This window comes from Pagrus major, chromosome 12, assembly GCF_040436345.1.
Source record: "Pagrus major chromosome 12, Pma_NU_1.0".
NCBI lineage: Eukaryota > Metazoa > Chordata > Actinopteri > Spariformes > Sparidae > Pagrus > Pagrus major.
In genome coordinates, this window is record NC_133226.1 from 6,361,795 (window position 1) to 6,382,886 (window position 21,092).

Sequence of the window (21,092 nt, forward strand, 5' to 3'; positions counted from 1 at the left end):
ATTGCATCACCTCAAGATCAGTTAATATTGAACAGCTAAAACACTTATAAGTTTATCGTAATTCTCAACAACAGTGACACCTCTGGTGATTAGCTGATATTGTGAAGTCAATGGTAGGGCAATATTTAAGCTCTAAATATCTACACTACACATGTAAATAAAGTTTTTTCTTTAAAAATAAAAAATGACTTTCAAGTTTTAATATTACTGCCTGAAAAACAAATATCTTTTGCAGAGACTCAGCTGATGTCATGTTGACAAAACACAGACCACAGTACGCTGACATTTGGACTTCAAACCTGCAGAACAAATTATCTCTGAACTTAATTAAACACACTAACAGGTTTCTGCTGTACAGATTTGCTGAGAAACATTTGCCTCCATGTTTGGCTTCCTAAAAATAATTTTTTACCGTATCTGTCAGCACTGTGTTTGACTCTGGTCAGTGCTGACCCAAAGCATTAACAATGACATACGGTGCAGACCGCAGCCAGTAAACAACAAGCAAATGAATGAGGAGACATAGCTGCATAGCTCCTTATTCTTCTTGCTCATCTTGCTCCTCTTTTGGCTTCCTCTGACATATTCATCTCCTTTCTCCTCTACACATTTATGTTGATGATGTTTAGATGTCTGTAGGTGCCATGTATCCTTTGTCTGCTGAGCCAAACTAGCAGTTTTTACATCATTTCAAGTACATACTGCATATTTGTGTGTGTGCAAGCATTATAACAACATGTTGATGCTTTCATGAAGTGGGATTTATTTGCATAGAATTTTGCTGAGCATACCTGGAAACATAGTTTTTCATCATCAATATTAGTGTATCAACATCAGAGGATGGTTTAGCTAGAAGTGTGTACAAAGTGGAGATTACTAAAACAGGTTGCATTACACAAAGTAGTTCTTACGTATTGCTTGTCTCTAAATATTTACACATACTAACTTCTTGGTGTAACTGTTGTACAGCTGACTGAACCAGCTGACAAAACCAGATTGCTACAAAAAGAGATTATATGGCTCACCTGAAGTGAGTAGAAGAGGTATATGGCCGACATGTTTGACATATGGATGGAAATGCTGTTTGATAATGGTGTGTATGGAGTTACAGTGTTACCTGTCAGGCTATGATGGGTGACAGAAATGATCAATTAAATTAATGAAATTAAATAGCGTTTTTTTATTTTATTTTTTTACAAATAACAAGGTCATACACCTAGAATCTTACAGTTACTGACAAGATTGCAATAAGCACTGTGGAATTATATTTCACCAAGTGCTACAATATGTATTTACAGTATGTAGTAACAGCAAGGTCGTTGGAAAATCTGTCTTTACTTTAAAGTGCACAATTCTAAAAGTAAGCGAGCTTTACAGAGGATGGGGAGGTAAGTTTGAAAAATCGCTTGTCCCCATTAAACATCAAAAACATCATTTTTAAAGTTACCTTACTACCATATCTTAATTGTTGGTTGTTTTGTGGTTGGCTTACACTACAGAGGTTCCCTGGAGACTGATTTACACATTGCTACAGTTCAGTTAGACACACTTCGTCAAGAAATTGACCATTTATAGCAAATAGATATACATTGAGATTTGGTAAAGAAAGCTATGCTGTTTAGTTAAAGCAACTACAAAGAATAAGTTTTTGAGCACCATCTCCACCTTTCATAAAGAAGTTGCTGGCTAGCATGTGCATTTGTTTTGGAAGCGGGTAAAAGAAAGATGCAACAAATTTTTAACACTATTGCTCCTTTTTAAACACAGCTGTTTGCAGGATGCATAGTGCTAAGGTCACGTATCTATTTGTGGATATGTACGTTTAAAAACTGTAGTATGAATCGTTGCTTTAGTGCCGTACCACCAGACTACAGAACAGCTTCTTTCCTCAGGCTGTGAGACCACTCAATTCATCCTCTCTGCCATAAAAATCAGTTTTAGCTTCGGAATCCGACCTACTGACAGGCATGAAGATTAACTATTTAGAAATAGTCAATCGTCTCGCTGATGGACTTGTTTGCTTATGTAGGTCATGTAGAGGCATCAGTGTTAAATTAAGACTGTTTTATAACCAGTTAAAAGTTACTTGAGCATGTTTATATTCACAATTCAAAAACATTTAGCACATTTAGGTTGGGGTGATGGGGGCGGCCATGGCAACAGATGCTTCCTAGTGACTGAGTTTTCACATTGCTGTGGTCCTGACAAACGGTGACATTCCTTAAGATTTAATCATGGGTTCTGATTTAGTAAACAGCGAGTTAGAAACAAACTAAGGACCTGCGAAGGACTTGACACTCAAACATGGATTTACCAATATCTGTCCAGGCTGTACCCCACCTCGAGCAACTCAATGCCAGTCAGGATGTTGATGCTTTGATTTTTCTTTCAAAATGAAAATGTAGCACTTTTAGCTGTATTATTGTTTCTAGTGATCCTTACTCTGCCTATGCCCGCCCAGGAGCTTGGTTTGTTTACAAGCTCCATTCATCTTTTTCTATCATTTCTCTGTTGCCTTTTGAAACCTGTAATTATTGCTATCGAACAGTGCTGAGGAACAAAAAGCTGCACTTTCCTCCTACACTGGGTAAATATCTCGCCATTGTCCTTGAAGAAAATAACAAGAAAATCTATCAGGGCTCAGAAAATAGCACAGAGAATGCTTCTGCACCATTACAAAGATCTGTGCTCACAGGCCAGTGGCATGCAGATGTGTAACACAATGCAGAGTTTTGAATCACATGTTGAATGGTACAGATTCGCATACGTGTTCTGTCAATCAAAGGACGATTCCAGGCGCTGTTGATCCTTACTGAGCTTTCAGCGGGGATTAGTAGGCGGTAGCTATGGCGACAAGTAATTTTAGCTTATATTTATGCAGCTTTTCTCTCCAAACATTTCATTATCTCATGGGATGATACAGGAAAACCAATTTGCCTCTGAAACACAAACCCTTGGAGCACATTTGTACTCAACATTTCAAGTGCAATGCGACACAGCGATTTTCATTTTCTTCAGTTTCAGTTGTCTCTTTGTTGTTTATGTCTGTGTATTATTTTTGTCTTTCTGGGGAGAATTCAGCCCTGGAACAAGATGTTAAGGGGAGGCTGTATGTCCCCATATAAGGGGTGGATTTCAGTGAGCAATGACTTGATCATTCGCAGGTCAAAAGATATATTTTAGATAAACTTGTAACCATTTTAAAGTACATACTTCAGAAGCTGGTTCTAACTTGTCTCAGTTTGTGCTTCTCATGTATTACCACCTCATTCCAGGCTCAAGCTGAGCATCTGCTTTTCTGAAAAATAAATACCCGTGATCTTTGGAAAATCCTCATCCTCATCAACATCATTAAAGCTGTGCTAGAGGTATTTCCAGAATCCTTAAGACCTTTCTAATCGACTGGATTTTTCCAAGTTGCAACTTCCTAATCTAAACAAAAATGGTGCCCAGAAATGACATACTGTATGTAACAGCTCAATTTGTTCAACACCAGCCCAAATTAAAAAAAGTTGTGTTGTTCATTATATTTGTCTATATGACTGTTGCATTATTTTATAATTTCATGCACAAGAGACATTCATATTTATCTCGTGTTGTACAAATTGAGAACGGAATATTTCACCTCTGGCTACTGTCTCTTTTGAGCAACTTGACAAAGTTTTTTTTACTTATGTTTATATATTTTATTGTACAGCAGATGGTTTAAGGAATCATTAAGAAGGCAAGTGACCTTCATGGTTCTGCGAGAGCTTTATCTTTCAGAAAAACGGGTGCGTAATTCTACTTGAATGTAATCATGAGAGAGTAATCATTAGTATAGTGCTTAATACTATACACATTGAAATACAGCCCTTGAAATGCTGTTGAAACAACAGTTAAATGCAGTCAAAAGTTACATGGAGCTACAGTATGTAGTCACACAGATGGGGAAACAAAATATACAGAAATTGTTAAATCAGCAAAAATAAATACAAAAAAATACACCCCCAGTATCTACTATTTAATAAAGCTAAAAGTGGCCAAGAAAAGCTGTAACATCAATCCAATTTTCAACCATCACGACCTGGTAAAATGGAAATCAACAAATCAGAGTATACTAATTTCAAATGTCCTAGTTATTTAAAGTGATTTGGAGAAGTGTTTGACTTATGCACACTTCTTCTGCTGTATGCCTTGAGGCTTTGCACTTGAAGGTCTCGGCTGTGTGAAAAGGCAGAAAATAACACATGACATGAAGACAGACAGCCTGGTCTGTTGCGAGGACTTAGCAGGTCAGCGTGGGGCACAGCAGAGACCTTCACTCCGCTCACTGTGGCTCTAACAGGCAGCAGCCATGTGTCACTGCGAGAAAGTGGGCGGTAATTACAGCCGTGCAGGAGGGGAAGATGTTCTCCTGCAGAGATGAAAAGCACAAACACACACCAACACATCCACACACAGTGCCCATGCACGCCCCCATTCCACAACTGATAATGAGCATCTAATGAGCGGTGATGTCATTACAACAAACACACAGCTGCCTGCTGCCGACTTGCTTCTCTCCGCTTCTTCTCCTCTTATTTGTCCACAACTGCTTGCAGTTAATTAGGCTACAGATGCTTGATGCTCTGTTTCTCTATGGCACACTTGCTATTCTTTAAATAATAATAATATTATAGTCATAGCAGTATTGTGAAAAGTTGTAAAAAAGTAAAGTCAGGTAAAGTGACAATGCTAGTATTGGTATGAACTATTTGTCACGATTTGCAAGGAAGAAAGTACAGAAGCTTAATGCTGCCATGTCAGTTAAAAAAGAAATGAAAAATGGATTAGTATCAAGTTATTACATGAAAGGTTTATGTCTATGATGAGATGTTTTCTTAATATAACAAGATACAAGATATTTGATTTTAACAAGAAACTTATCTTGTCAAACCAGAATATTTGAAATATTTGAGGTTATAACATGATAATGTAGAATGTTTCACCTTAGAACAAGATTTTAAATGTTATAACAAGATATTTTTAAAGTTATATCATCATGTCCATCCATCCATGCCGGATGGGAGCCAGCGACAGTGGGCCAGCGGCGGGGTAAACCCTGGACAAGTCACCAGTTCAACACAGGGCTGACATATAGGGACAAATAACCTATATCATCAAGTTCTAACATAAAATCCTTTCACAGTATAACAAGATAAACAGTATGTAGTTATGTCAGGAAAGGTTTATTATAATGTTGATGTAATACGTGGAGATATCTTGTTATAAGGTGAAAACATCTTTATATGACAATAAACTTTTCACATTATAACATGATACAGATCCATTTTGCTTTTTCTGGTGTGTTCACAGAGCAAAACTTTAGCACACCTGCGCATCGATAGGTACATATGAAAAGACTAAGGGTCGACAAAATCAGAGCAAAAAGCTCCCGCACACTGTCCTCCTCACTTGGGACCACAAAAAAAAGACTTTCATCGGTTTACTTTATGTTTACAATTTATAAAACAACCCAATGAAGATCTGTCTACCAAAGTGTGGTTATTACATTTATCCTGATTGCAAGTAAAGAGGACAGTGTGTGGGATTTTCTTCCTCTGACTCTCTCTTTTTCTGGCTGTTATAGATAAGTGCAGAACTGACATTTAATAGAAGATATAAACAGAACAATAACATCTTCAAGTTGCAGCTTAATTTCAGCTGGTGTTCCCAAAAGGTTGTATCGGATAGACTGCCCCTCAGCTGAACCAGCTCCTACACTTTTGCATTAGCACTCTGAGCTCTTCCTGCCTTTTTTAAATGTGCAATTCTAGCGGGACATCCAATATTTCAGGGGGAGAGCACAAGGTCATTTATAAATTCTTTCTGGGTTAAACTAAAAACATTTGGGTGAGTATTGTCGGGAGGATGTGGCCCAGATATGTTCAGAGAGTTCACATGAACAGTGAGGAGATGAATTTGAAGTAAATGCATAAAGAACAGACTCATTAGGCTGTTCTGTGTCGTTCTCGTGTTACATCCTTTGTGGATACAAAACATCAATAACTAACCACAGTCCATAGAGCGAAAGCACAAAAATACAGCCCAGTCCATAAATGGAAAAAGAGTGTTTCACTCAGTTTATTGAACAAAATATCTTACAGTATCTTGGATATACATATATACATATTATCTTGTACTGTGTAACACGGCTGATGAACCCCTGCAGTGACATCATTTGTAACGCTGTGCCTCCAAACTTCAATGGATGTTTCAAGGAAATATTAATACATCATTGACTTCCAAACACATTATACAAATCTTAATATAGAAAGCACAAAAAATAAGAATTTATCAGTGAAAAGTACTCACTCTCAGGACAGAAAGGTTTTTCATACAAAACAACTTTTACAATATTTTTTCTATTTTTTTTTTTCTATTCTTTTTTTTTGCAGTTACAGTATACAGGTAATAAATATACCTGGAATTCCCTCTGTTTTTGTCATATGGTGTCGTTCTCCTTTCCTCTGCACGGAAATCACCAATAAGGACTTATTCTAGAACAAATAAAGTAGTGGCTCGGCCACTGGAGCTCCTGCTGTCGTCTCCACTGCTGCTGCCACATAATCAGCAGGCCTCTCAGATAACATACACATCAGTCTTCTCCCCAAGAAGCCAATACGTTCTCATTTTGCCTTTGCCCTGAAAAACACAGAAATCAATAGGTTCATCAATGGAGATGTAGCGGGGGGTGGGGTTGATATCCTCTACTAGGCTGCCCTTCACTTAAGGGTGACCCTGATGGTGACTGCAGCTCAGCCTCCACCTCCACCTTTCTCCACAAACAAAGCATTATACTGTATGTAATCACAGGAAAATTAAGCATTGTCATTTCAAAATGCCAACAAAATACCAACATTCGCTGGTTCCAGCTTATCAAGTGTGAGGATGTGAATTTAATATCTTTGGGTTTTGACCATTGGTTGGACAAAACAACCTATTTGAAGACATCACCTTGGGCTCTGAGTTGTCATAGCACTTAAATCTTTTTTTTATTTATTTTTTTTTATTTGGTACAAGGCCAGAGCCTGACAAAGTTAACAAAGTCCAACCCCACAGCCCCCCTTTAAAGAATTCTCCATGCTGATGTAAATGTTAGAAACATTAAATGCCCAATTTCGTTTTAATTAAACTAATTCAACTTAAAGCAGCTATGAAGAACATTCGTTTTGTCTTGATTCTGGCGGCCCCTATGGACAAATATGGTATGAGCACCACCGCCCCCTGTGGCAAAGATCTTTATCTGACTAGCACTCGCATTTGTTCAGGAAGCAGGGAAAGGAAGGAGCTATTTTTTTTTCTTTTACTATTTCTCTTTTTTAAACAGCTGTTTGCAGGATGCGCTGTGATGAAGTAATGTATCTTATTGTGGCTATGTCAGATTAATAACTGTAATATGACGATAGTGAAACATACAGTAGTCAACCTGTAGGATCACAGCTAAACCTGTGATCCTACAGCTAACATATTTGGTTGTTCTGTAATATTAATTTTGTTGAGAAAGCTAAAGTTATTCAAGTTATACAACATTCCCTGGTAACATTATGACTGTGTGGAGAATCTGACCCGGTGACAGGCATTAAGAAAAACTATTTAAAAATAGCCAATCTTCTCACTGATGATCTCATTTGCTTCTAACCATTTAACTACTACTCAAAATTAACTAAGTTCTGTATTTGCATGATGTTACCCACTAAGGTTGTTAAAATACCCAGATTCTCAGAAACACTAACAAATACTGAGGACAGAACCAAAGTGTCCTCAGTGGTGGCAGCAGTCCTGGTTTTATAGACAAAACAATTAAGAAATGATTGTCTTGTATTAAGTCTTAAACTAAAATAGTTTAATGAACAGTTCCCTAAATTTCCTGAATAATAACAGAAACCAATGTCAATAGTTCACCCTGTCTGCAGAATTTTCCGTCTCCAAGTCTGAATCTGAATCCAAATGAGTTGTACAGACACGTTTTTTTTTGTACTGTGAGCAAATTTTACTCAGCAGTCACAAACACAATTGTTAAGTGCAATGCTTGCTCTATTTTTACTGCTAAAACTTGGTCTATTTTGAAAAAGCAACGGGAGTGTTCTTACCTTCATTTCTACGTCTCCTCGTAACTGGAGATCAAAGTAGCCAAACTCATCCAGCACTTCTTTGGTGGCCGAGGATACGTGGATCTTTAAGGCTGCAAAACACACCGAGAGCACAAAAGATCAGACTGAGCATTTTCACGTCTTGAATGACAACCCTAACAATATTTGAATTTCCACTACGCTGCTTTTATCTCCGGCTGCAGGACGCACAGCAGAGCAGGAAACTGTGTGTGAGATGAGCCGATGCATTCGGTCCCATCAGACGCCAGCGGCTGAAATGCTAACACTGATGAAAAACTGTATTGTTTTGTCCGATTAATGCACACAGTGCAGAGATGTGAGACGTGATTCCTGCCTGTGAAGCTTCAGGCTGCTCAGTTTATTGCTGGCTAAGGGCCCTTAGCTGTAAGTGCAATCAATTATTTACCAGCGGAGGCACAATACAGGAAGCGGCTCAGTACTTAATCAATACATTTGATGATACGCTCACAAAATATCCAACCACAGTTTCATAACACTAGTTCCTGTCACTGCCAGTTAAGGAAAGAAATGTCAGTGTAGGAAGATTTGGACTCAGCAGGTCAATACGTCTCATATTCAGCTCTGAAATCATATTTTATCCAACAACATTAGCAGATACTCATTAACACCTACTTTAGCAAAGGTAAAAAAAAACAACTTTTCAGTAAAGATAGAGATTAAATCACGTTCAAGTAAGAGATTCAATTAACTGTTTAAATGTGTACTGTTTAGTGGGATCTCATTAATTAGGATTACATTTGGTAGCAACTACTCTTCCTGTTGTCCATATTAAAAAAGTATAATCAACAAATATCTACACACACAGTTAATCATAGTAATAATCTCTCATTCCCAATAAAACAGTGTCACCATTACAATAAATCAAAAAAGTTAGACCAAAACCAACACTGAAATTATTTTTTTTTGTCTAAAAACAATTTAAAACACAAATCAATGAGCCACACTGTTGCAGTTTCTTCATTGCCTTAAACATTGACTGTATGTATGTTAATTACATTTAATCCTATCACTTAAGTGCAGTGTAAAGAGTCACATTTAAGGCAAAGCTTTTCTGTCGTGTTGAGTCAATGTGAATACATTAAATAACAAGATGTGTAATTTATAACTGAAGCCAGAATAACCCGTTTGAAATGCATTTCCTTTACGTATCACTTGAGGCACATAAGGTTTACATAAAAGTTCCCCATAACTTTATGTGTAATAATTGAAAACATCAGGTTTATGTTTAAGTCTGTATTCATTTAATTTAATCAGACCAGGTTATTGCATTTATTCACATTGACACAACCTGATAGCAAAACTTTGCATTAAATGTGAGTCTTTACATTGAACTCGTGTAAAATTAAATTGTACCTGTAATTTATTTTGACCTCATCCCAAATATACCATCATGCTGCTGGAAATATTTACTAGAGCACCAAATCACTGTTTATCCGCATCTAAAAAATAATCCCAACAAATTCATTATTTAGTCCAGATGCGTAATGTTTGTTAAACTACTGTGCCCAGCTGTTTCGGGATGGGCTTTAGGGCTGAGGGCCACAGACATGTTAAGGAAGTCAGACAGAAAGAAGCAGGAATAACTTTACTTGCCCTAGGTATAAACCCTGTGCACCATCACTGAAAGAAGAGTGTCTCCCCTGCAGCTGAAGTTATTATGAGCCCTAATGTGGATTGTCATTTGGTACATGGTCTATTCACACAAGAAAAAAAACTCTTAGCTCAACAAGAATAAAAACTGTAAGTGAAAAGAAGAAGAAACTTCAGAAAGAGCAACAAAGGACGTATCCTTGTAGTAGGACACAGAAGTAGAATTACAATTTGGCAGACCTGAATGACAGATATACTGTATATAATACACAGCAGAGTAATGACAGTCTCAAGGACTAAAGAAGTTCTTTTCAACGATGAAAAACTGAAAAATGAGGACACTGTGACCAGTACAAAAGTTGGTATAAAACATGTCCCTCGCTGTGGAAATGTCTTGTGATTTAACATCCAGCAGTAACCAGAGTATAAAAAACAGAACAAAAACAAGTGACAGTGAAACTCACCCTCTCCGTTGGACTCCATTCGAGATGCCGTGTTGACAGTATCTCCAAACAAACAGTATCTGGGCATTTTCAACCCGACCACGCCGGCACAGACTGGACCTGTAAAAACACAAGTTAAATATAGTCACATTTTACAGCAGAAGAAACAATCATGTGTGTCACGCTGGGAGCTGCAGTCATTATCACACAAAGCACAGCAGGGAAACTGTTTTTTAAATGTGACGACAGAGGTGTGAGTGAATTAAATTTGTGCTTTAAATTACCCGGACAATGCTAAGTACCAGCCTACGCACGCTGGTCCATTTCTGTTACGTGTCAAGTGTCTGAATAAGAACATAAACAGTGCCGCCATGAGCCGATACAGACTAAATACTGTGTCAGGGGCCTCTTGTAAATTACATCAGACTAAATGCTGCAGACAGATCGAGATAAAACATACGGAGTGTTTATGTCCAGTCAGTGCATTGGTATCCAGAGGTGGGAAGTAACAAATCACAAGTGCCCTACACGTGATGTGCGCTCAGTTGCCAGCTTATAAAATTATATAACTAGCTCAACTAATACAGGCTAATACAACAGTCCTGCAACAAATCCTACTGTCGGTTTTATTGTTTTGCTTATTTTGGTTGTTTTTTACAGAGGTGTTGATTTAACTTCATGGGCATTTTAGAGGCTGTTGTTTGCGGTGATTACACTGGGAGGTGTTTCTAATATTTTGACCCCCCTCATAAATATATACTCAGTTTTCATTATATTCAGATGCAGCCCAGTAATTTTGTTATAACCTATTTTAGATGAGGACACAACCATTTTAGAGGGGACAGAAAGACATCATGCACTGGAAATCCTGCTGCTCTGAACAATATTTCTAAAAATGACAAACTCAGACAGCTATCTGTATTCACTTGTGATGGAAACTCGAACTGAATAAGTTTTCATAACAACAATATTCAAGCTGCCTGGTTCAGACCTCCAAATCAATGCCCGCAGCTCGGGATTTGTTCGACAATTCAGAATGGTCTGGTGTTGTGCTCATTACCGGCTGTTCTCCCTCCAGAAGCCAATCAATTGTTGATAGACACAAGGCAGAATTAAGTATGGGAAAGTCTTTGTGTGCCACAGTGAGAAAAATATCTGAATCAATAAAAAGAAATAGCAGCAGGAAAATGGCCTTAAAAATGAGAACAGGCCAGGATGAGATCGATGCGGCTGTGCTCCTTGTTGTAAGTGGACTCACTGTACAAAAGTTAGAATTTTAATCTTTTTTGAGATGTTGAGAAAAATGTTTAGTTAGCTGCTCCTAGCAACTGCAGCTTTTGACCGCAGGAGAAACACTTTAACATTATCAAGCTATTCTTGAGACTCATTGAGCAGGAAAATTCCCTGCATCTACAAGAAAATATATGATTGTGTCCACTCATCAGTGTTTTGCTCGAGGACACCTCTGCAGGGTGGCCATTATGAGAGACTGAATGTGGCTCCAGGTAGCCTCTGTGCAGATCTTGCTGAGGGTTCGGACTCACCTGTGTGTATACCTATCCTGAGTCTCAGCTGGTCGTTGGGTCTGTGTCGGATCTTGAACGTTTTGACCTGCTCTAACAATGCCAGCGACATCCCGGCGATCTCTCTGGCATGCAGCTTTCCGTTCCGCACCGGCAGCCCTGACACCACCATGTAGGCGTCACCGATGGTCTCCACCTGAGGGACAAAGCAGAGTGCCATATAGTTCCATTATGGAGAGAAGGCAGACATCTATATGGCTGATATCTCCAAAACTCAGCATCTCACACCAAAACAATCTTGATGGATAAAAAGTACTACAGGTAAGAAGATAAATATGTAATTTTGATTTTAGAGTGAACTGTTCCTTTAAGATTATAAAACAAACATGCACATTTTTGCATTAAAATCTACAATTGTAATTATCCACACTGAGCATCCTGACTTACCTTGTATACATCAAAGTTATCAATGATGGCATCAAAACAGGTGTACAGATCATTGAGCAAAGTGACAACCTGTAGAGACACACACAGGTTTAAATTATATAACTTCTGTAAAGCAACAAGAGAGATAAGTACTGAAAATGTTTAGCTACAAGTCTGTGTGTCAGCTATGTGTCAACAGATATTTAAATCTAAAACATGACACTGTTTTTCTTTTGTTCAAAGCTGACAAATTGGGAAGCCAGCACGTCTACAAAACCTCACACTCTCCCACATTATCTCTGTTTCGTCTGTCACTGGACGATTGCCTGCTGAGGCTCATTGACAAACACATTTACAGGATCATAAATCAAATCCACAGATGGAAGATAAAAAACAATCTGTATTGAATTTAACAAAGTGTGGGGCATAATAGTTATGATTTAGCAGTAATGTCAGAGGTTGGCTGTTTATTCAAAGACAAAGTTTTTTTTAGACGTCATCTTTAAACAGAAAATAAAACGCAGCTGGCTCTGCACCTCCTCAGGACATTTTGTGCTGTACTGTTGAATTGAGCAATGTTAGGTAAATGACGAGGATCTGAATCGTTAGAAACGTAAACCCGCAGTGAGCAACTTTTGGAGTCTGTAGCGACTAGAGATTTATCGACAGTCAGCAAAGATTCAAATTGAATGTGTCATTAGTATTATATCAACATTTCTACAATCTGTGTCACATCGAGCACACATTACATCAAATGAGCTGACTGTAATGTTGAGGAGGTGGACATGAATGTGGTGGCGTCATAGTTGAGCGAGACAGCTCTCCTGCAGAGACCACCGTTCAAGACAGTGTTTCAGCATTTGCAAGCGTCAAACCGCAGCATGTTTTTAATGAGATGTCAGGTGTGTGACAGAACCAGATGAGCCAAAATACGATCTTGTCCTAACCCAAATTAAGTGGTTTTTGTGCCTAAACAGGCCATAAGCACAGTGTTGTTACCAGATAAAAGTGAAAACAAGTTTAAAACTATTTTGTCCATGCTGAACTTTTAAAGACACAGTCTGTAGCTCAAATGTGGACCAAAAAGCTGCTCTGTCACCAAACCCAAAACATATGATCAGAACCTGCTGTAACTCAAGTCACTGACAGGTCTTTAAGTATAGTGCCCATCAACAACAACAACCTTTACATAACACATGTTTTGTGATGCTATTAAAGGTCTGTTTATATCACCAGTGTTAGAACAGGCCTGTACTGTATTTTCTATTATGGTAAATTGCGAAACATTTATCATTTGTCAACTGTTTGCGATTATACAATGATGATTTATATAAGCACTCAACAAAACACACTGTGTGTATCCTTGAGGGCTAACAGGCATGTTCAAGTCTGGCCATTGTCTCATATAAATATCTTACACTCCTATACAGTTTATAATATACAATCTACATTTAAGTGGAAATCTTTCAAGGGTAAATAAACCCTCTAACTCTTGGCTCAGGATGCCAGTGACATCCTTCACAAGCAGCACTGTACAGTATGTAGAGGAGTGATGCATCTCACTAATGCACTACAACCTTTTCAGAATGGCTGTTAGAGAGCACGAGGAGGGCCAGGACCATTACAGGTCAGCACACGGTGAAGTGTTTGATTAACTGACTGGCTGACAGTGGAACCAAGGGTGTAAATATCCACTGGGGAAAGCATCTAAAGGAGGCAACATCCCCCAGCAGTGTCTACTGTTGGGGGCTGTTGCGTCCCTTTGATGCTTTTTTGGGGTGAAAAATAAATAAAACTAATATTTAATCTACATTGTAATTTACAGTTAATATTTTGCTTCAAAGATGCTACAATTGGGCCTCAACCAAAGAGAAGGCAGAAAAGGATAGTGCACTTAATAGCCAACTATTTAATTACTGATTAATCAATCTGAGTAATTTTCAAGAAAAAATAAAAGGCTAAACTCTCTGAATTCAGCTTCTTAAGCTTCTTCTTTACTCCTCTATGACAATAAACTGAATGTTTTTGGGTTCAATAAATAATTTCTTGCATAAATGAAAATGTTTTAAAGTGATCTTATAAAATATAAACGATGACTGTAAGAAATAAATCTGAAACCTTTTATGTTTTATTTTGTAATAACTTCATTATTGAGCAGTCATGTGAGATGTCTTGTGACGTGCGATGTTAGTGGTGATTTCCCTCTCTTTAGCAGGCAGCGAATCAGCCATCTTTCTGTTACACATGAGCAGTGATCTACTACTACAGTACTTACAGTATAATATACCTGACACAAATTGATAATTCACTCTTAACAAACTACTTTAACTTTATGGTTGCGAGCTTGCTTCAATTATGTGCACTCGTGCTTGAAATACCTCTAAGTGATTAGAAACAAATTTTATGCTCTTTTGTTGGGGTATATGGCAAACTTGGTACTATTGTCTTCTGTTATGGTACTGTATACATTACCATATACAGCAGGCTACTCAGATAGGTTAAAAAATGTCTGTGTCTGCCTTTATTATAACAGGATCATAACAAGTTGTGTTGTACTGTATTATTAAAAAGATTGCTATAAATGTATATAAATGCTGGAAACAGAATTCCTATAGTTTTTAGACCCTTGATGTTCCCGCCCCACTTCTGAAACCATACGCCCTTGAGGGATAATGGCATCATTCAGAGTGAGCGGCATGTAAACAGTTATCTTGTTTACTCGCGCTGCAGTGCTGGATTAGATTTTTTATGTGGTATTTTGTTGTCGAGAGGCTTAACTGGTTCTTTCCCACAACTTGAGAAAAGGGATGAGAAGGTGAGGAGAGCAAGCGTCTGTCCTTGTGGTGATCTCATTCCATCTGAAGGTGTCAGATTGTCCATCAACACTTCAGACCCTCAGCCTCGATGTGACATTATAATAATGTATTTGGTTGAGAAACCTCCCTTTGGTATTCAAGTGAGAGGGAGATATGTGGTCGCATAATGTGACTCAACTCTGCGTCAACACACTCTCCCATCTAACAACTGTACTATTTTGAGTTGCGGCCCGTGTGTGGGAACACACACTGTGGGAACTATGAGACACACTGTAGGTAGAGACCTGATACTGGTGAGCACTTTTATGCATAAATAGAGAGTGAGGATTCACTGTGATACGATCACGAACTGTGATTTTTAAAAGCTTTGAGATGAGCCTGGTAGATGTGAAGGAAAGTCAGGAAAGGGGAACTTATTACCTCGAAAACATTTCACCGAGGAACACAAAGTTCTAGGACAGAAACACTGGGATGCAGAGTGGGAGTCATTCATCGGAGGATTGCAGTGACATATTGATTGCTGTGTACCTGTAGCGGTGTACTCTCTGCAGACATGGACGTGAAGCCCACAATGTCACTGAAGTAAATGGTGACGCTGTCGAATGCTTCTGCCTGCACCGTCTCCCCTCGTTTTAGCTGCTCTGCTACTGAACTGCATGAGAGAGAGAGAGAGAGAGAGAGAGAGAGAGAGGTGTGAGGTCAAAATGTTTGTGCCTCTTAATCATAACTTTAGAAAAATGTAAAAGCAAGGGAAGATCAGAGGAGAATACTTGAATGACTAAAGATGTTTAGAAAATAAGGTCAGACGAGCTGACGCAGGCTGAAGAGGGTGTTTTGTTCACATCGCTTCGTCAGGTTAACGGGGGCGGCTGTGACTCAGGAGGTAGAACGATTCATCGACCAATCGAATAAGTTGAGGGGTCCTTTGACATCACACTAAAGCCCAGGCTGCTCCCAGCACAGTCACCAGAATAACATGTTCGCATTTTACATTTGTGCAAACCACGGACATGGATACCATATTGACATTTCTACAATACGTGTCATATCACGTTACTTGTATATGTTGGAGGGGAGGGTGGTGGCTTGACAGCTGACGGCTGCAGTCCACTGAAAATGGTGTTTCCCCTTTTGAAAGCATGAAACCACAGGATATGTGTAACGAGGGTCCATGGCGTTTCAACATTTGTGTTGAGTGTGTGAAACCACTGGATCTTTTTAGGGCAATGTTGGGACATTTTCCAGTTGTCTTTGTAGCGACTAAACTGGATATTTTTGACGAGATGTCGGGACAATAACATATCCGTGGATTGCAGAAACATATATTGCCAACATTGATTATGGTGACTGGGTTGGTTGCTTCCCAGCCACTGAAATGAGATTTGATCAATAGCAGTCAGATTTCAATGCCGGATTGGGCGGTGACTGGTGACCCTGTGGTTAGCTTAACTAAAAATCCTCAAAGAAACGTCTTTCTAAAACACAACTACAGAACGCCTGGCAGGTTCAATTATAACTGGATGTCAGTTTATCTTTTCTAATTCTGCTCATGTTAATTTTCTCTTCTCTAATCAAATAATCAAATAATACCAAAGGCAAAAAAACTGTGGCAGAAGTCAGCGAGTAAGAAGTGATATCTGTCCTTTCTCAGGCTCCTCTCTGTCTGTGTAGACAGCTTTGAAGGGGGGAAGATTCCTCAGCAGGAAAAAAGGATAAATGGGTGAGAGCGATGGTATTTGCTACTGCGGCATTATCCAAACGCCTCAACTCACTATCATGTCTCTCTGTCTGTTGGGCCTTAATGAGCAGTTTGCCTGTCAGCTCTCTCTGTTCCCTTTCATCTACGGTGAGATCGCACCACGGGGAAATGTGTATCTGTTAATAAATTGTGGCTTTCGGAGGAATTTCGAGTCTTTAATTAATACAGGGATTTAACACAAACTGTCAGGGAGCCACGCTTGGTAACACTTAGTCTATTTGCTTGGCTAATTGGAGTTTCAAGCTGTTGGGTGGGAGGACAAAAGTGAGAATACGATTGTATTTTTTTCTTACTGCGGTAAAATTTGATAGAGGAGGTTTTCAGCTTTTCTTTTCTCCTCCAGGTAGGCTTGTGTTCGCTCCTCCACCAGGTTCTCCAGGTTATTGGCATACTGCTCCATCCTGGACAGCAGGTTGTTAAGGATGCTGGTGCTGCCCTCCCTATAGAAAACACAAACAGAGAAGTATCGGGTAATTTCCACACAAAGCACTTGTCAGTGAAAGCTCAAGTCGTCAGTATTTACAGCATCATCCTGGCTGCAGTCAAGTCAATAGCTGAGATCTAGGAATGCTGCAACATTATTCGAAGCAAGTATGACTCAGCAGGAAGCACAAGCAGTCAGAAGATCAAACATGTTTCCTCCAAGTTAGTAAAGCTTATGTGAAACAGAAAAATGAAGGCGACAGAGTAAAATTATTTGCAAAAAAGGACATTTCTGGTGCACTCACTATCAGTTCAATCTTAACAGGGCTCTATGTAACAATTTGTAGTCATTTGCATGTATTAATCATTTTGTTATTGGCCATATGTGAGCGGATTGTGACATGACGTAAACAATGAGAGGATTAGCTGAAGTTGTTTAATGCTGCTGGACTGGGGATTTCTTTGTGAAGGACTGGGGTCGTATTTTCCTCACCAAAGGATGGGACTTTATGTACGCTCTCGAGTGCCTCGTCTCAGTGCCTCTCTCCGCTCCTCAACAGTGAGTAACAGTAGCTAACAGTAGTTTAGAAATGGAGCCTGCTAACATTAAATACTGGCTTCCAGCACAACACAGAAGTTCCTGCACAGAGACCCTTTAAAATTAAGTGATCATCTGGTTAAACTGAGTGTTTTGTTGCAGTGATGGCAAAGAGTTGTGTTCTCAGATCTCAATAATTACTTTGACGAAGTAAAGAAAATTAAGAAAATGAAATCCAGGTTGGAATAAACAGAAATCATCCATTAAAAGACTTCTTCAGCAATTTAGCATTGCAAAACAATAGCACTGTAAAAAATCTTAAGATATCGTCTGGTGCCTACATTACCCACAAGGCAACTCGACTACTGACAGTTCATCAATTATTTTCTTTAGCTGGTCTAAATGAGCTTCATATCACTCAAAGGCCTCAGAGTCTTTGAGTGCCACAGCTTTCTGTCCAAATGTGACCATCAGCAACTCTTTCTGTGCACTGGTAAAACAGGAAAAACGTCATAAATGCGTATAACTGCAATGGTTTATTATGCATACTATTTGTTTGTTTACAGTATCTGTCATATACTGACCACACAGCAGCTGTTGTTACCGTCCAACATGGAGGAAAAACAGACACTCCAAACATTCTGTGAAAGGTCTCTATTTACGTCGCTACTGCTGTGATTGTAGCATTTCACATTTAATTATATAATACATGTGTTGTATAATATGTGTGTCTCGGGAGATTTCAACATTCATATGCTTACGCACACACACACACACACACACACACACACACGCAAGCATGTACACGCATTTACTCCAACGGAGCAAGACGGTGAGTCATCCACACCACCGTGGCGGCTAAAAGCATCAATGCCTGGCATCCTGCCACGTTTCTTGTGGGTCACAGATCCTACACACACCCACATGTTGTTTAAGTTTAAAGAACAAAACATCAGAGGGAGACATGAAAGACAGTGATGAGTATCAACGCACTGAATGCAATCACACAGGCTATGCACTGTTTACTGCACGGGGAATCACAGACATCCATATTTTCCCACCATTCATCCAAACTAATAGTAACAGTTTCAGCTGAGAACTGTCTCTATGGTGAGCGCGATGCTAAAGAGATGAGAAGCCAGAGAAATTATTTCAGCTTGTGATTTAATTCTTCGTACTCTAAAACCTCATTCTTCTTAATGAAAGTGAAAGAAAGTCTTTCAAAAGCATCAGATAGCTCATTTGTTACCTCTACCATTCACTTATCTGTTGATAGAAGGCCAAAAACCATGGGAACAACTGAGTCATTTTTGTTATCAATAGCATTTATCCACTTACAAAGCACTTTTTGTTTGAGCTTACAATTATAAAGAGCATGAGCAGTTACTAGCTATGAAATCAAGGTCAGCCATCAGGGGAGATGGGGAAAGCTGCTGCTCGTGCATCTCAAGGTTTGTTGACAACGCTCAAACTTTTTTGCCACCATGGTGTGCCATGTAACCATGACGACAACAGAAACTACACAGAGGACAAAGATCCGGGAGCTAATTTCACTGTTATGAATCTCCTGAATTGTACACCTATTGACCAACAGCATCAATTAAAAAAAATATTGGAGTAACTTCAGCCCAATCAAAATAAAGATACCAACGTCACTGGGCGACATCTGCAGCCGTGACCTCTGGCTGTCCGAAAGAACGCTGACCTTTTCATTAATCCTCCAACAAACAACAACAACCAAGATATTGCACATAACATTTCTGGATAAGCCTGCCAGTTACACGTTATTTCTGATGATAAAGAACTGAAAAGGTTGATGTAATTTGGTACTAATTGTATATATATTAGAGACAATTACAGTTTTCAATTGGTAATCTTCTAGTTGATTAATTCCAAGAGAATCTTTGAGTCAGTGAACAGCAGGTCACCTGTACATGGAAAAGTGTGTTTTGTCTGCAGACAAGCATAAAAATAAAAAGTTTCCTGTAATTCATAATTAATTACGAGGGTGTGAATAGAGCAGCTGATGGATAAGAAAATCTCTCTGGATCTCATCAACTACCCAAACCTCAATACAACGAGATGAACAAGTTTTTGAATGAAGCTTTGAATGCCTGTGGTCATGTTTTATGATGTCATCACACTAAAATAAATCCTCAAATGTAATTAATTGGGTTAAATCAGTCACGAAGCAAATGCAAGTAAGTAATGTGATTTCTTTTATTTGTAACCACTAATTTGATATAAAAGCATTAGAGCCAAAACAGATTTTTTTGTTTATTGAGGTTACATAAATGGGATTTATGGTGCTGTTGGATTGCTGCTAGACCACCCTGTTAAAGAGAGTGATACTGGAGAAAGATAGCCGACTGTTCATTTCCAGGTCGTCAGATACTGACGGGCTGGTTGCTCGGTCTAAGCCAGTGTACATTTTTGACAACCGAGGAATGAGACTCATCAATTATCAATCTTTCTTCATTATTGCTGAATAGATTTGAATGGTTTAAAATTTGAATGTCAGATTTCAGCTACTCTGTACAGCCCTGCAACTCAAATAACTGTCATGAATTTTGACCCTATTTCCCGGTACTTAGTGCCGAATTGTAAAGTTATTTTCAGGAAACTTGCTATGAAATTTGGACAACTGCACACATTTAGATCAATTTAAATAAGTCAGATCTCATGAGTCTGTTTCCTTTGTACTGAGTCAGACAGGATTTATGTAGTTTCAGGAAATCATGTCTGTCATCAGCCAGTCGGCATTTTGTCTATCACTGTGTATTTTGAAGCAGATCTGGATCCAGACGCTGATTAAAAATTAAAAACATTCTCTTCTATTTTAAACACAAATGTAGATGGCTGTGCAGTCTTGGCGGTGGAAAGCGCTCTCTGAGTGCTTTCTTGTTTACAAAGAGGCTGAACATGCTTTAGGAAGTTACATTCTCGCCAAATCTGTGGACTGGTGTGCCAGTTGTTTCAGCAAAACACAGATAAGAATAAAAGAACAAACATGTAAGAAAGGAACGTTTCAATGCTGAACAAAGTGAAAAAATCTTTTTTGCAGTATAAGCAGTGATGGCAGACAGTGAGAGACTTGATGTGTGTGGGGAGAGGTCAGCTATTCATGGCGAGCCAAAGTGTCAGCTCCCTGTTTGTGTCAAATCGAAGCGTTTACTGCTCAACACCCCTCTTGTTACCGCGCCCTTCAAGCCCAAGCTCACACACACACACACACACACACACACACACACACACACACACACACACACACACACACACCAAAAATAACAGCCCATCCATCAAGTCATGTCAACAACATACATTTACCTAATGAAAATAACCGGCAAACAGTGCATTAACGCACAGGACCCTGAGCCAAGGGGCTTCGTACACACGAGGAGACGTTCTGCATGCGGCT

At 38.9% G+C, this 21,092-nt stretch overlaps 1 protein-coding gene across 1 annotated transcript in view; it reads right to left on the minus strand.

Moving 5' to 3' along the window:
* Nucleotides 1–6,077: 6,077 nt before the first annotated feature.
* The window catches only part of npr2 (natriuretic peptide receptor 2), a 69,445-nt gene continuing 54,430 nt past the window's right edge, over nt 6,078–21,092 (minus strand). Inside the window, exons 16-22 of the mRNA XM_073478557.1 lie at nt 17,007–17,153; nt 15,483–15,606; nt 12,160–12,228; nt 11,734–11,908; nt 10,211–10,309; nt 8,115–8,206; nt 6,078–6,666 (exon numbers count right to left, since the gene is read on the minus strand). Of these exons, the coding sequence (XP_073334658.1) occupies nt 6,604–6,666; nt 8,115–8,206; nt 10,211–10,309; nt 11,734–11,908; nt 12,160–12,228; nt 15,483–15,606; nt 17,007–17,153 (769 nt within the window). The 3' untranslated portion in view covers nt 6,078–6,603. The remainder of the gene's footprint in view (nt 6,667–8,114; nt 8,207–10,210; nt 10,310–11,733; nt 11,909–12,159; nt 12,229–15,482; nt 15,607–17,006; nt 17,154–21,092) is intronic.